The sequence below is a fragment of the Tenebrio molitor genome, chromosome 7, assembly GCF_963966145.1.
Source record: "Tenebrio molitor chromosome 7, icTenMoli1.1, whole genome shotgun sequence".
Classification (NCBI taxonomy): domain Eukaryota; kingdom Metazoa; phylum Arthropoda; class Insecta; order Coleoptera; family Tenebrionidae; genus Tenebrio; species Tenebrio molitor.
The window spans coordinates 18,120,124-18,131,694 of record NC_091052.1 but is presented as its reverse complement, the minus strand read 5'-3'; the positions used below and the strand labels follow the sequence as shown (position 1 = coordinate 18,131,694).

General features: G+C 34.1%; 1 protein-coding gene and 1 long non-coding RNA gene across 3 annotated transcripts; one reads left to right on the top strand and one right to left on the bottom strand.

Annotated features, from left to right (window-relative positions):
* Positions 1 to 113: 113 nt before the first annotated feature.
* LOC138135825 (uncharacterized) lies at positions 114 to 938 on the bottom strand. 2 transcript variants are annotated; one of them, XR_011161096.1, is made up of 3 exons: positions 781 to 938; positions 369 to 723; positions 114 to 315 (listed from the first exon to the last, which is right to left on the bottom strand). It is a non-coding gene; the product is annotated as an uncharacterized lncRNA (long non-coding RNA). The 2 variants fall into 2 exon arrangements; XR_011161095.1 differs by having other exon boundaries at positions 369 to 830.
* A 5,794-nt stretch (positions 939 to 6,732) lies between these two features.
* LOC138135073 (odorant receptor 4-like) lies at positions 6,733 to 9,469 on the top strand. Its single transcript, XM_069053712.1, has 3 exons — positions 6,733 to 6,828; positions 7,888 to 8,061; positions 8,120 to 9,469. Exons 1-3 carry the CDS (start codon positions 6,733 to 6,735, stop codon positions 8,174 to 8,176), a joined length of 327 nt encoding a protein of 108 aa, XP_068909813.1. The 3' UTR covers positions 8,177 to 9,469.
* The last annotated feature ends 2,102 nt before the right edge of the window (positions 9,470 to 11,571 follow it).

Here is an 11,571-nt window from a genome sequence, read left to right as displayed (position 1 = left end):
ACTGGAAAATAAAAACATTCTAACCCCAAAATCTTGTATTCACCTGAAGAAAGATGATTCGTTTTCACCAGGAAGTAGTGGTTAAGTACAAGACATTTTAATAATTTGCAACATTATTAACATAATTTATTTTGTAAAATTACAGTTGTAAACATTATTGTTACAATTCTCCACTTTAGAGAACAATGCAGAAACAATTTGGTAACTGTCAGCTTTATTACTTCTGGGTTGAATGTCAATATGTTGTACTGGTGCTTCTCTTACGGTACTGATGATGGAATTCTCAATGTTGGATGGTTACATTGGAAGCAACTGCTAAAAATTCAATTAGATTAAAGCACTGTATCGAAGTTTATGACACAACTCACCATTGTTTGAGCTGTAGCTGCAACACAGTACATTTTGTTTTTGATGTTGAAGGAAGGCCATCAGTCATCACGAGTCATTTTAGGAACTTCAATCTTGTGTCCATAGGGCAATCAAGGTTCAAATATTTGTCAATTTTATTTGAAATTGTTTTAATTGTATTAATACCAATTTAACCTGACTTCCATATATTTCTTCATAGTTTCAACCCAGTTTGGATTGGTAATGGCAAACGATCTACAAATATTGGTTTGTGTGTCAGTTATCAATATAATATCTTCTCTTGACATTTTCCATTTTCAGAGTATATAACTCCTTTCGGAGACAGGCACCACAAACACCTATTAATAAAACTGTCTGTAATAAAATATGGTTTATTAAAAATTTGTGAATTAAAGAATAGTTATTACATACTTTCGTGAGAAAAAATTGTCCTATGTAACGTTGTTTCGATTTTTGTGGTAATAATTTAGAATTTAGTCCTGCCACTAGTTGTACTGCCTCAGGTGTCACATTTAACTCACTCTATATTATATATTAGACATTTTTTTCACTCGATTAATACACCAAAATCAAATTTTGAAGCACGACCGTGAAAATTTAGCCTGCAAATAATTTGTTAGGAAAAAAACAAATGAGGGGTCACGGTCGTCAAGCAATTGATTCCACAGCATTCGATTCTTTATTGACGATGTCAAATTCTACAATAAAATTAGTCTTGATTTTTAAAAGATTTAATATTTTGGTCAGCCGAAAAGTCTAATACAAATGTCGTACGGGACGTATTTTCCGGCCCTCCAACTAATCAGGCACTCGGCTGCGCCATCGTGCCCGAAACCAGTTGTCGTGCCGGAAAATTCACATCCCGTACTCTAATGTAAATAACTATTTTCTTTCGTCAAATTGCATTTTTAATTTGTTGATCTTCATTTAAGCAGGTGGTTAAATAGACGACAATTAAATGTGAGTTGACAATGTTGACATTTACAAAAACAAAAAACACGCGTTTACCCGATTCCGTTCATAATGCCGGAGTGACACTGCAGTCACGTGATATTCCCCACACTCTACCTTCGCCCATATTTTATGAACGCGCACCTGAAGTGACCTCGTCAGAAAAGACGCGCTAGCTGGCTCTCGGAGGTTTTTATCACTTTCATTATCATACCTTTTTTTTTCACCGGGGCTAACTCCCACTTACTTTCACTTATCCTTAGGAAGGGTCGAGGGGAGGAAGAACCCCGAGGACCTTCCGAGGATACGGACGGCGTGATAGACCAGCGGCGGAAGAGGGACTCGGAGGACCTTCCTCCAGCTCACTCTTCCCGGGACTCTCATTGGATTTCAAGCCTCAGGCCCGGTGTAAGGGATGTTTCATTTTTAAATTTATTAAATTGTTTAACCTTGAATATAGCCTGGTAGTACCGGCACTTTTTGTAAATTTTACTAGTTATTAAGCGCCTTCAGCGTATCATTTTAGATCACCTCTGGACTTCATTTTCTTTTAGTTCACTTCATGCCATTACATTTTGAATCCCTTGAATTGTTAAAGTGCTTTATCTTAGTTTCCGGAGTAACATTTGAGTTATATCCTGGTATCTCCTTTTATAGATTACAGTGTATCGCCCGCAGTGGCATCTAGGTTGGATTTAATTTGTTAATTTGTCTCACTGTATATCTAAGAAACGAGGATTAAACTTAGTTATTAATATCGTCTGTGTTTCTGTCCAACACCTGGTATAACACCGTGTTTGTGAATCATCATTTGTACATTTCTACAGTCTTGCTCTCGAGACGTTAGTGCGTTTGTGTGCCGAACCTGGAGACCATCAGTCACGAAAAGCATTATTTTAAATTATCCCCAGGGTAGTCGGGAAATTTAAGTTTTCACCTGTTGTGGTAGAAAATAATAACGTAACAGTACGTATTTTTGTGGTCAGCAGCGTCGAATGGGTGTGGATAGGGGTTAATTTATCCCCATTATTTTGGACCTAATAAAAAGGGGTTTTTGGACTTGTTAGATCCTTCCAATAAACCAGAATTTTTTTGGCAGGTTATATCGGGACCACTCTGTATACAGCCTGAGTCAGCTAAAACAGGTCAGTCGTATAAAACAGAAACTAAAGAATAATTTGAAATTTTTTTGTGGTAAATTTAATGTGTGGTACACTCTCATTGTATGCACATTTTTTTTAGGATTCTATGATAACCTATGTTAAGAGATATTAATTAAAACAAGAAAAACATTTTTGTGCAAATTTATACCTCTTTATATTCAGTTTAAAAGAAGATTTTCTTTTAATAACGTTAGTGCATTTGTTTTGGTAAAAATTAAACCGATTTGCTCACAATAATCCCTTAATACTCTTAAGAATTATTTCAGCAATGTTGCTCATTTATTCAAAACAAAAGACAACAGGATCACTACACTGCACTAATATTATTTTTTTTAAATCCTTCTTCAACTGAATATAAAAAGATACAAATTTGTACAAAAAAATTTTTCTTGTCGTCTTGTTTTAATTAATATCTCCTAACAGGGTTATTATAGAATCCTAAAAAACAGGGTTATTATAGAATCCTAAAAAATGTGCATACAATGAGAATGTATCACACATTAAATTTACTACAAAAAAATTTCAAATTATTCTTTAGTTTCTGTTTTATGCGACTGTCCTGTTTTAGTTGACTCATGATGTATACTGGTGCTTTCAGATACGATATTACATACATTTTGTATTTTGTTCTGATTATCTACAAAATAGTTTTATCATTCCATCACATACCGTTATATCGATACATCGATATTCAACCTCATAATTAAATCTTCAACTTTTCCCACAGTTTGGAAGCAAGCACGGGTCTCACCGATTTTTAAAAAAGGAGATTTGTCAAACATCGAACACTTTAGACCCATTTCCATAATATGTAATTTTTCAAAGATCTTAGAATCTATATTATATAAACGCATTTATGCAGGCGTAAAGAACTATATTTCACCTCATCAACACGGATTTGTAGAAAGAAGATCAACACTCACCAACCTCGCTTATTTTTCGCAATACGTTTCAGAGGCAATTGACTCTAAATATCAAGTGGACGTTCTATATACAGATTTTCAGAAAGCGTTTGACCAAATCGATCATTTCATTCTACTCAGAAAACTTGAACAGTTTGGTTTTGATAATTCTTTACTTGCCTTATTTCGGTCATATCTGCTAGATAGGCGCCACTATGTTACCTACCAAAACTTTGTATCCAAGTCCTTTACACCGACCTCAGGCGTTCCGCAAGGCTCAAACCTTGGACCTCTTCTATTCCTACTTTTCATAAACGATATGGTCAATGTTATTACCTGTGAAAAGTTGCTTTTCGCTGATGATCTTAAATTGTTTATTAGAATCGAATCTGATAGTGATTTTAATCTACTACAAAATAACTTAGACGCTGTTGTTGAATGGTCATCTCGAAATCGGCTCTCTTTGAATACTGCTAAATGTTTTGTATCCTCATATTCCCGGATTCGTTCTGTCAAGGAACATACGTATATAATTGACCAACATCGTTTAGAACGAGTCTACAAATTCAAAGATTTGGGTGTCACTTTCGATACCGAATTAAATTTTAACGATCATCTTAACAATATTGTTAGCAAAGCTCTAAAAACGTATGGATTTGTATTTAGAAATTGTAAAGACTTCAGCAATCCAAAAATTCTATTGTTACTGTACACGTCATTGATTAGATCTCAACTGGAACTTATATGGTATCCGACATACATCACAAATATTAATGAACTCGAGAAAGTCCAACGAAAATTTTTGAAGTTTTTAAGTTTTCAACTTGACGGTGTTTACCCTATAAGAAATTATGATAACAACATGTTATTAGGCAGATTTAAGCTTAAGTCTTTGTATACTCGCAGAGTAAATGCCGTTGTATCATTTCTGTATAAGCTTGTACATCATAAAATTGATTGTTCATTTCTTTTAAGCAAAATTAGCTTTCATGTTCCTCGCATGAATAGTCGAAACTACACTACGTTTTATATTCCGAGCTACAGAACAAATGTGTTGCTTAAGTCGCCGATTATTTTAATGTGTAACAACTTTAATCGGTTCGCTACAAGGTGTGACATTCACTTTGACTCTTTGAAAGCAATTCTTGACGCTGTAGAATACCGACTGTTGTCTTTAAAGAGTTGATCATTATTATGACTTATTAACTTGTAATCTAGTTGTATGTACCGTGCTCTCAGCACATTATTTCCTGTAATTGGGTGCTTCCTGTAGGAAATATATTTATTATTATTATTATTATCGTTCTTCTGAAATTTTAATCTAGCAAAATACAAACGGAATCTTAAACCCCACATAATGTCTAAAAGAAATATTTACTGTGTCAATTGTTCGTATCATACATTATAGATATAAATTACCAATACAAATTACTATCTTGTCGAAACATTTATCATTGCTGCCTACTATGCCTTTAATTGATGTAAAGCGAGATAAATTTTACATTAAGGAAATTTAGCTTGTCTTTCAATATTAATTGACACGAAATAATAATACCCACTGTGAATTAATAAGATATTTGATGAATCAAACCGAACCACTAATTTTTTGTATTTCAATAATTCGTATTTAACAGACACAAACCCACTTTCTTTGTGATTTTAGTTGTGACTTGTTTTCAGCATGACGAGTATATCATTTGAAAAATTAGATTTGAGAGATATTGTGAAAGTTAACATAATCGGTCTCCAACTTTTTGGCTATCTTTGTCCCGAACATGGAACCAAAACTAAAAGAATCTGTTACCGCATCTACACTACATTTATAATGGGGTTCATGTATATCATGTGCATTCTATCCCAACTCGCCGACATGATTACAGCTTTTGGAGACATTGAGAAAATGACAAATGCATCATTTTTAACCCTGTCATACGTAGTTCAAGCTAGGGATGGGACATCGAACACAAACATCGATGTTCAATATCGGTGTTGACATCGGTAGCGACCATCGATGGGTAGGAAACATCGAACAAAAAACATCGATATTTTGAAACATCGATGGTATTAAAAATTGGGACGAAAATAGTCATTTGAACATATTAAATTAATAAGTTGATAAAAAACATGTTTATTAACTGTTTAAAGTACAAAACTAAAATATCAAAAAATTAAAATTAGGTAGGTATCCAACTAGAATTACGAAAATTATAGATTCCAAAAGCTTTTATCAATAGATTGCAAAACAAAAATAATAACATTGACAACAAGAAGTCTTTCACTTCTGTTCTGTTCACTTTCAACTCAGACTCAGAATCAGAGAGACTCAGAATGAAACGCAAAAGCAAATGCGATGGCAACGCCGCAGCGGAAAGTGGAAACTGATCAACCGATCCCGATCTGCGAAGTCAGGGCCAAATATACACGTGCACTTCCCAGAAGGGCCGTTCACGTCACCTCTTGGAAACTGTATTAATGTTTGTTTGTTTTTTTTTTGGTCGATGTTCGATGTTTTATTACGAACATCGATAAAATATTGACGTTTGAAAAAGAATACCATCGATGTCAAAATATCGAAGATTGAAATCAAAACATCGATGTTCGGCTAACATCGATGTATATCGCCCATCCCTAGTTCAAGCATTTAAACTGTACCCCTTTATTATCCATGAAGCGAGAGTAAGAGCTTTAATTAACAGTATTAACAGAAGCAAATTTAAACCTAAAAATTGGGAACACTACTGTCTACTGACTACGGATATTAAAATGTCGCAACTGATTTCGAAAACTTGGTTGTTTACATGCTGCGTAACCTGTTCTACGTTTGGAATTTTCCCATTGTTGGACAAGGGTGCCGATGATCAAATTCGCTTACCGTTGAGCGGATGGTTTCCATTTAAAACTGATGAATCACCTATGTTTGAAATTGCTTACGCTTATCAAATTGTCACGGTTTTTGTTAATGCACTAGGAATTGTCTGTATGGATACGTTCATGATGGGTTGCATTATGGTCATTTCTGGTCAACTCAGTGTATTGAACAACGCCTTTGCAAATATCAAACAAAGTGATGAGAAAACTGCAGCACGACGAAACTTTATTCAAAATATAGTTCATTACAAAAATATAATACAGTAAATTATTTTTAATAATAAATAGACAGAAATCTATTTCTGTTTGATTTTAGATTTGCGGATGAAATGACTTGCCTCTTTACCACATGTATCATGAGCCAATTTGTGGTCAGTGTCTTAATAAGTTGTGTGAATCTGTTACAATTAACTTCGGTATTACAATGTGATAACGTAATTAACTGTTAAGTTCACGGTTTCGATTTTCAGGTATCAGTAATGAGTTTCCAGTTTGTCTCCATGTTTTTATATGAGTTTTGCGTTCTATTGGAAATATTCCTTTGGTGCTACTACGGTAACGAAATAATACTCAAGGTATAAACTGTTCGGCGCAGTTATGTTGTGAAATACCGTATGTTTCAAAAAATTTCTGGTCAAGTAGGTTCTGAAAAACAAAAGCATTAAAAACGTATGGCGTAACTTGAATATTCAGGTGGAAATGTGTTTATCACAATAATTGTTTTCAATGAACTGTCATAAAATGGCAATTTCAAAAAAAGCTTGGGAACGGTTCTTTTCCCCTACGATTCTACGAGAATTGGGGTTGACCGTTGGCGTTGGCGCCAAGATTTCATATTGCAGTTCCGCGGAGGCGCAGACGATTGCTTATTTGCTTCGGATTAAAGTTAGGTTATGTTTATGTACCCGGCGCGGCTGAGCGACAACACCAACAAAAGCAAATAAACCCGGGCAATGTGTAAACAAGTAATGTAACAACAATAAATAAATAAATAAACAATAATGTGTTTTAAATTACTCTAGAGCAAGTGTTAAAAATGATAGCCTTCAGCTTCGATGCACATTGGAAGGCTCCTGTTCATCAAGCAGCATAGGTGCAAAAAATTGCCACAAATAACGAAGAGTCTCGCGTACTGTAGCCCCGTCTTATTGAAAACACCCTTGAGCCAGTTGGAGTTGATTGTGAAAACATCAAGAATGTTGTTTCGGTACCTTTCAGCTGTTACTGATTCTTCAAGATCCTTTCGAACAATCCTTTGACAAATTGACACTGATAAAGTCAGTCTGCTGCGACAGTTGCCTGAGAGATAATTGGGGTTCGTCTTCCACGTTTGACACTTTGACAGTCTCAATATTTTCCTCAGTACGAACTTGGGGTTGAGCACTTCAGCTGAACACTGTCACTTTCTCGAAATGTGTGACCATTGGAAAGATAAGGTTCAATCATGAATATCTGTTGTTCAGGAGTGAAAATCATTCTCATAGGTAACATTTTGCGAACAAAATTATTACGGCAATTAATGACGTTTTTGACAGTTCAGTTATTATTTGACAAGCTGCGCCATACGTTTTTAATGCTTTTGTTTTGCAGGACCTACTTGACCAGAAATTTTTTGAAACATACGGTATTTCATTTTATTATGTAATTTACAGAGTGAACAACTTACAACTTCAGCTTTCAAAAGCGACTGGTCTGATTGTAATAAAGAATATAAGAAAGACTTGTTGCTGTTTATGATACGTTCACAGAGATCATTAGAACTGTATGCAGGAGGTTACTTTCCATTATCACTTCGGACGTTCATGGCTGTATAACTTAGCTATTATTATTTTTTAAATAGCAGATATAAATATACCTATTTTTTAGATTGTCAAGTCATCCTGGTCATATTTCGCGGTTTTGAACAGTGTCCGTTCTGACTAAAATGAAATTTTATCTGAGTGCGAAATTTTTTCACTTAATTAAACTAATATCAAAATTATTGTACTTAGTTATAATTATTATTAGTCATACTCGTATAAGGAGTGTAGTGATCCAACAAATATTTTTTATGCACGATTATATAGTGTTATTCTAAATGATTGCAGTCGAAGTAGGCCATGCCAATGTTATTACGCTTTTGCCGCTTTCATGTGAACTGTCAGTTTTGTCGCCGTTACTGTCATTTTTTAAGTGAAAACTGAAAAGTGCGATGATGAGATTTTTATTTATTTTTGTTAAATTAACGATTTAATCCAGTTATTTTGCAATCAATTTTAAAAATATTGAGTTGTTTTGCATCCAATTTAACTCCCGTGTGTGAACGGTGTGTACTCACTTATTCACATAATTTTGATGTTTTTTATGTGGAGCGGCAACAATAAATTTTACATTCAATTTAGACGCCTACTTCGACTAGAATCATTTAGAATAACCCTATATTATAATGTGACAATTATGCACAGATTTTCTTGACATAAACGTCCCTTTACCGCCCACAGACCACTTTATGCCCACGGGCCATAAAAATATGTCAAATAAAAGTCAAAAATGTCATTGAAATTAAATTTTGGATACATACTGTATATTTACAATGCAGTTATAACTTATAACAATTATTTAACTTTATTTTTTACACTTGCTTGGATTTCTACTGCTTTCTCAACCTCGTTCATCACTTCATTAATGAATAAAATTTATAACCGAAAATTGAAACTGGCAAAATGGCAACCGTTGTTTTCACTGTTCCCAGGGTTACGCGCAAAACTAAAAATTTGACAGGAGCGACTACGCGATGCGAACATCCGTGATGTGGGCAGACGTTTATTTATTAATTTTTGTTAAACTTTAAGGTTTTAGGCTTTAATCATGCATAAGATAGTGTATGTACTGAGGACGTAAACTGTCTTTTAAGGCCTTAATACAAAAATAACTATTATTAATATTTAGTGCAATAATAATCTATTAATAGTGTAATAGCACGTACCCACAAATAAATTAACAATAAATAAATTTTAAAAAATACGTAAGTATTTGAATTTTTTTTTGTTATTAATTTTGCACACACTACCTCTACATTTGTTTACATATTGAGGAACACCACTTTATTTATTACTCATTCATCTCAGTCTACAAAATCAGCTTTTGTCCCTAAATAAGCTGGTGAATTAACGCACACAGTGTACAGCTTCTTTTTTTTTAATTTGATTTAGTTTGTCGGATTTGAGATTTGTCATAAACGATTCAGATACCTATGTTGCTTAGATACTGTCATTCTTACAACCACCAACAATTAATTCCTGAGTAGGTACTGTTACGATTTAAATTTCGCGGCAAATCGTAAATGCTAGAAGGCTCGCGAACGTTCCAGAACGGGCTCTCGGACCCCGACTTCCGGTGCCGGCCGCGACAAATTTGCGAAAGGAGGGGAAAAGATATAAAGGTGGAACAGACGCCATTTTAGAAGTTCTCGATCAGGTTCTCGACTATACTCCATTCTTTATCTTGGTGAGTGGTCGATGCGATCAAGCAAGCCATGGGTAGCTTTGTAAGTTTAACTTTTTCCACCAAATTTGTGTTCCAATAAACCACTCTGTATGCAGCATGAGTCAGCTAAAACAGGTCAGTCGTATAAAACAAAAACTAAAGAATAATTTGAATTTTTTGTGATAAATTTAATGTATGGTGCCCTCTCATTGTATGCACGTTTTTTTAGGATTCAGTGATGATCCTGTTAAGAGGTATTAACTAAAACAAGACAACAACAAAAAATTTGTACAAATTTGTAGGTACCTTTTAATATGCAGTTGAAGAAGGATTTTCTTTTAAAAATGTTAGTGTATTTGTTGACGTTTGCATGTTGACGTTTGCATTCCAAACAGAGTCAAGTAGTGATCCTGTTGTTTTTTGTTTTAAATAAATGAGCAACACAGCTGAAATAATTTTTGAGAATAAGGGATTATTTTGAGCAAATCTGTTTAATTTTAATTTATAATACCATTAGTAGTCCAAATTATGTCGATTATTTTTCAAACTGATCACGAATTATCAATTGTGCTTGGGAATGAATCCACGAGTGCGTCAGCACGAGTGAGCTTTGCAAGCACAATTGAATGAGTGAACCAGTTTGAAAAATAGTCTACATAATTGGGACTACGAGTTGTATTCAAAGGACTATTCCATGAACCACCTTTGGCAATTTGGCAGCAAATCGGAAGGAGAAATTAACGCAGAAATCGAAGAAAATGTTTCCAACAACATAAAAAAGACACGTCCATTTGGAAGCAATTCATTTGTTAAAAATTATCGCTGGGATCACTTGTGGTATTACCGATACGATTACCACGAGTGGAAATATTCGGTCCAGTTTTTTGAAACCATGGTAACAAATGTGTAAAATTGTGTTTTATTGCTCCATTTTTAACAAATGACAGGTGAATGGAATAGTCACCAAAATAAATGCACTAACGTTATTAAAAGAAAATCTTTTTTTAACTGAATATAAAAACGTATAAATCTGTACAAATAGTACATTATACACCAAGGTAAAGAAGTTCATGATTATAGTCAGAGCGCCAAGATTAGAGCCCAAGGCGTGCCGAGGGTTCTAAGGCGCGAAGGCTATAAGGGACTTCTTCACGGTGGTTTATATACTATTTTTTCCACCACTAGATACGTTAAAACCCTTTCGGATAATACTAACCCTCCGCCACCCGCCGGCACGGCAATTTTGCCGGAGTACATACACTATTACGGATATTACAATCAAGTAATAGTTCAGTGCTAATCAACATTGTTACCGGCGTCTCGCCTCCGCATTTTGACTTTGTTGTGTTTTATTATGTTCTGTGTCAATGTTAAGGAACTTCCTCACGATGTGACATGATTAATAATAATATACCTTTTTGAATTTCAACTACCAATGTGTTACCTAAATCCTGAATTTTTAAATTTTTAAAAAGAGATTGCGGTACTATTCCCGTTGCTGAAATTATAAGTGGTAAAATCGAAATTTTTTTAAACACCAAAGATTTCTCATAGCAACGGAGAGCTCTAAATATTTATTAATTTTTGTGTTATATGTCTGTGTTATATTAAGTGAATTTGGAACAGCTATATCTAAAAGACATGCTTGCTTTTGTTGTTTATTTAAAATAATAATGTTTGGTCTGTTATGCTTAATATGAATGTCAGTTAAAACTGTTCGATCAAAATATAATTTGTTATTATCATTTTCCAAACAACTTTCTGGTGTATAACTATAATGTGGTTGTGTATTCTTTAATAAATTGAATTTAACAGCTAAATTCATGTGTATAATTTTAGCAAATATATCATGA

Bases quoted from the DNA above. Each gene is read 5' to 3' on its own strand.
- LOC138135073 (XM_069053712.1), top strand. From the start codon at position 6,733: ATGAGTTTCCAGTTTGTCTCCATGTTTTTATATGAGTTTTGCGTTCTA. The intron at 6,829-7,887 runs GTATAAACTGTT...CGGTATTTCATT, and splicing joins GTAACGAAATAATACTCAAG to TTATTATGTAATTTACAGAG. The intron at 8,062-8,119 runs GTATAACTTAGC...CCTATTTTTTAG, and splicing joins CACTTCGGACGTTCATGGCT to ATTGTCAAGTCATCCTGGTC.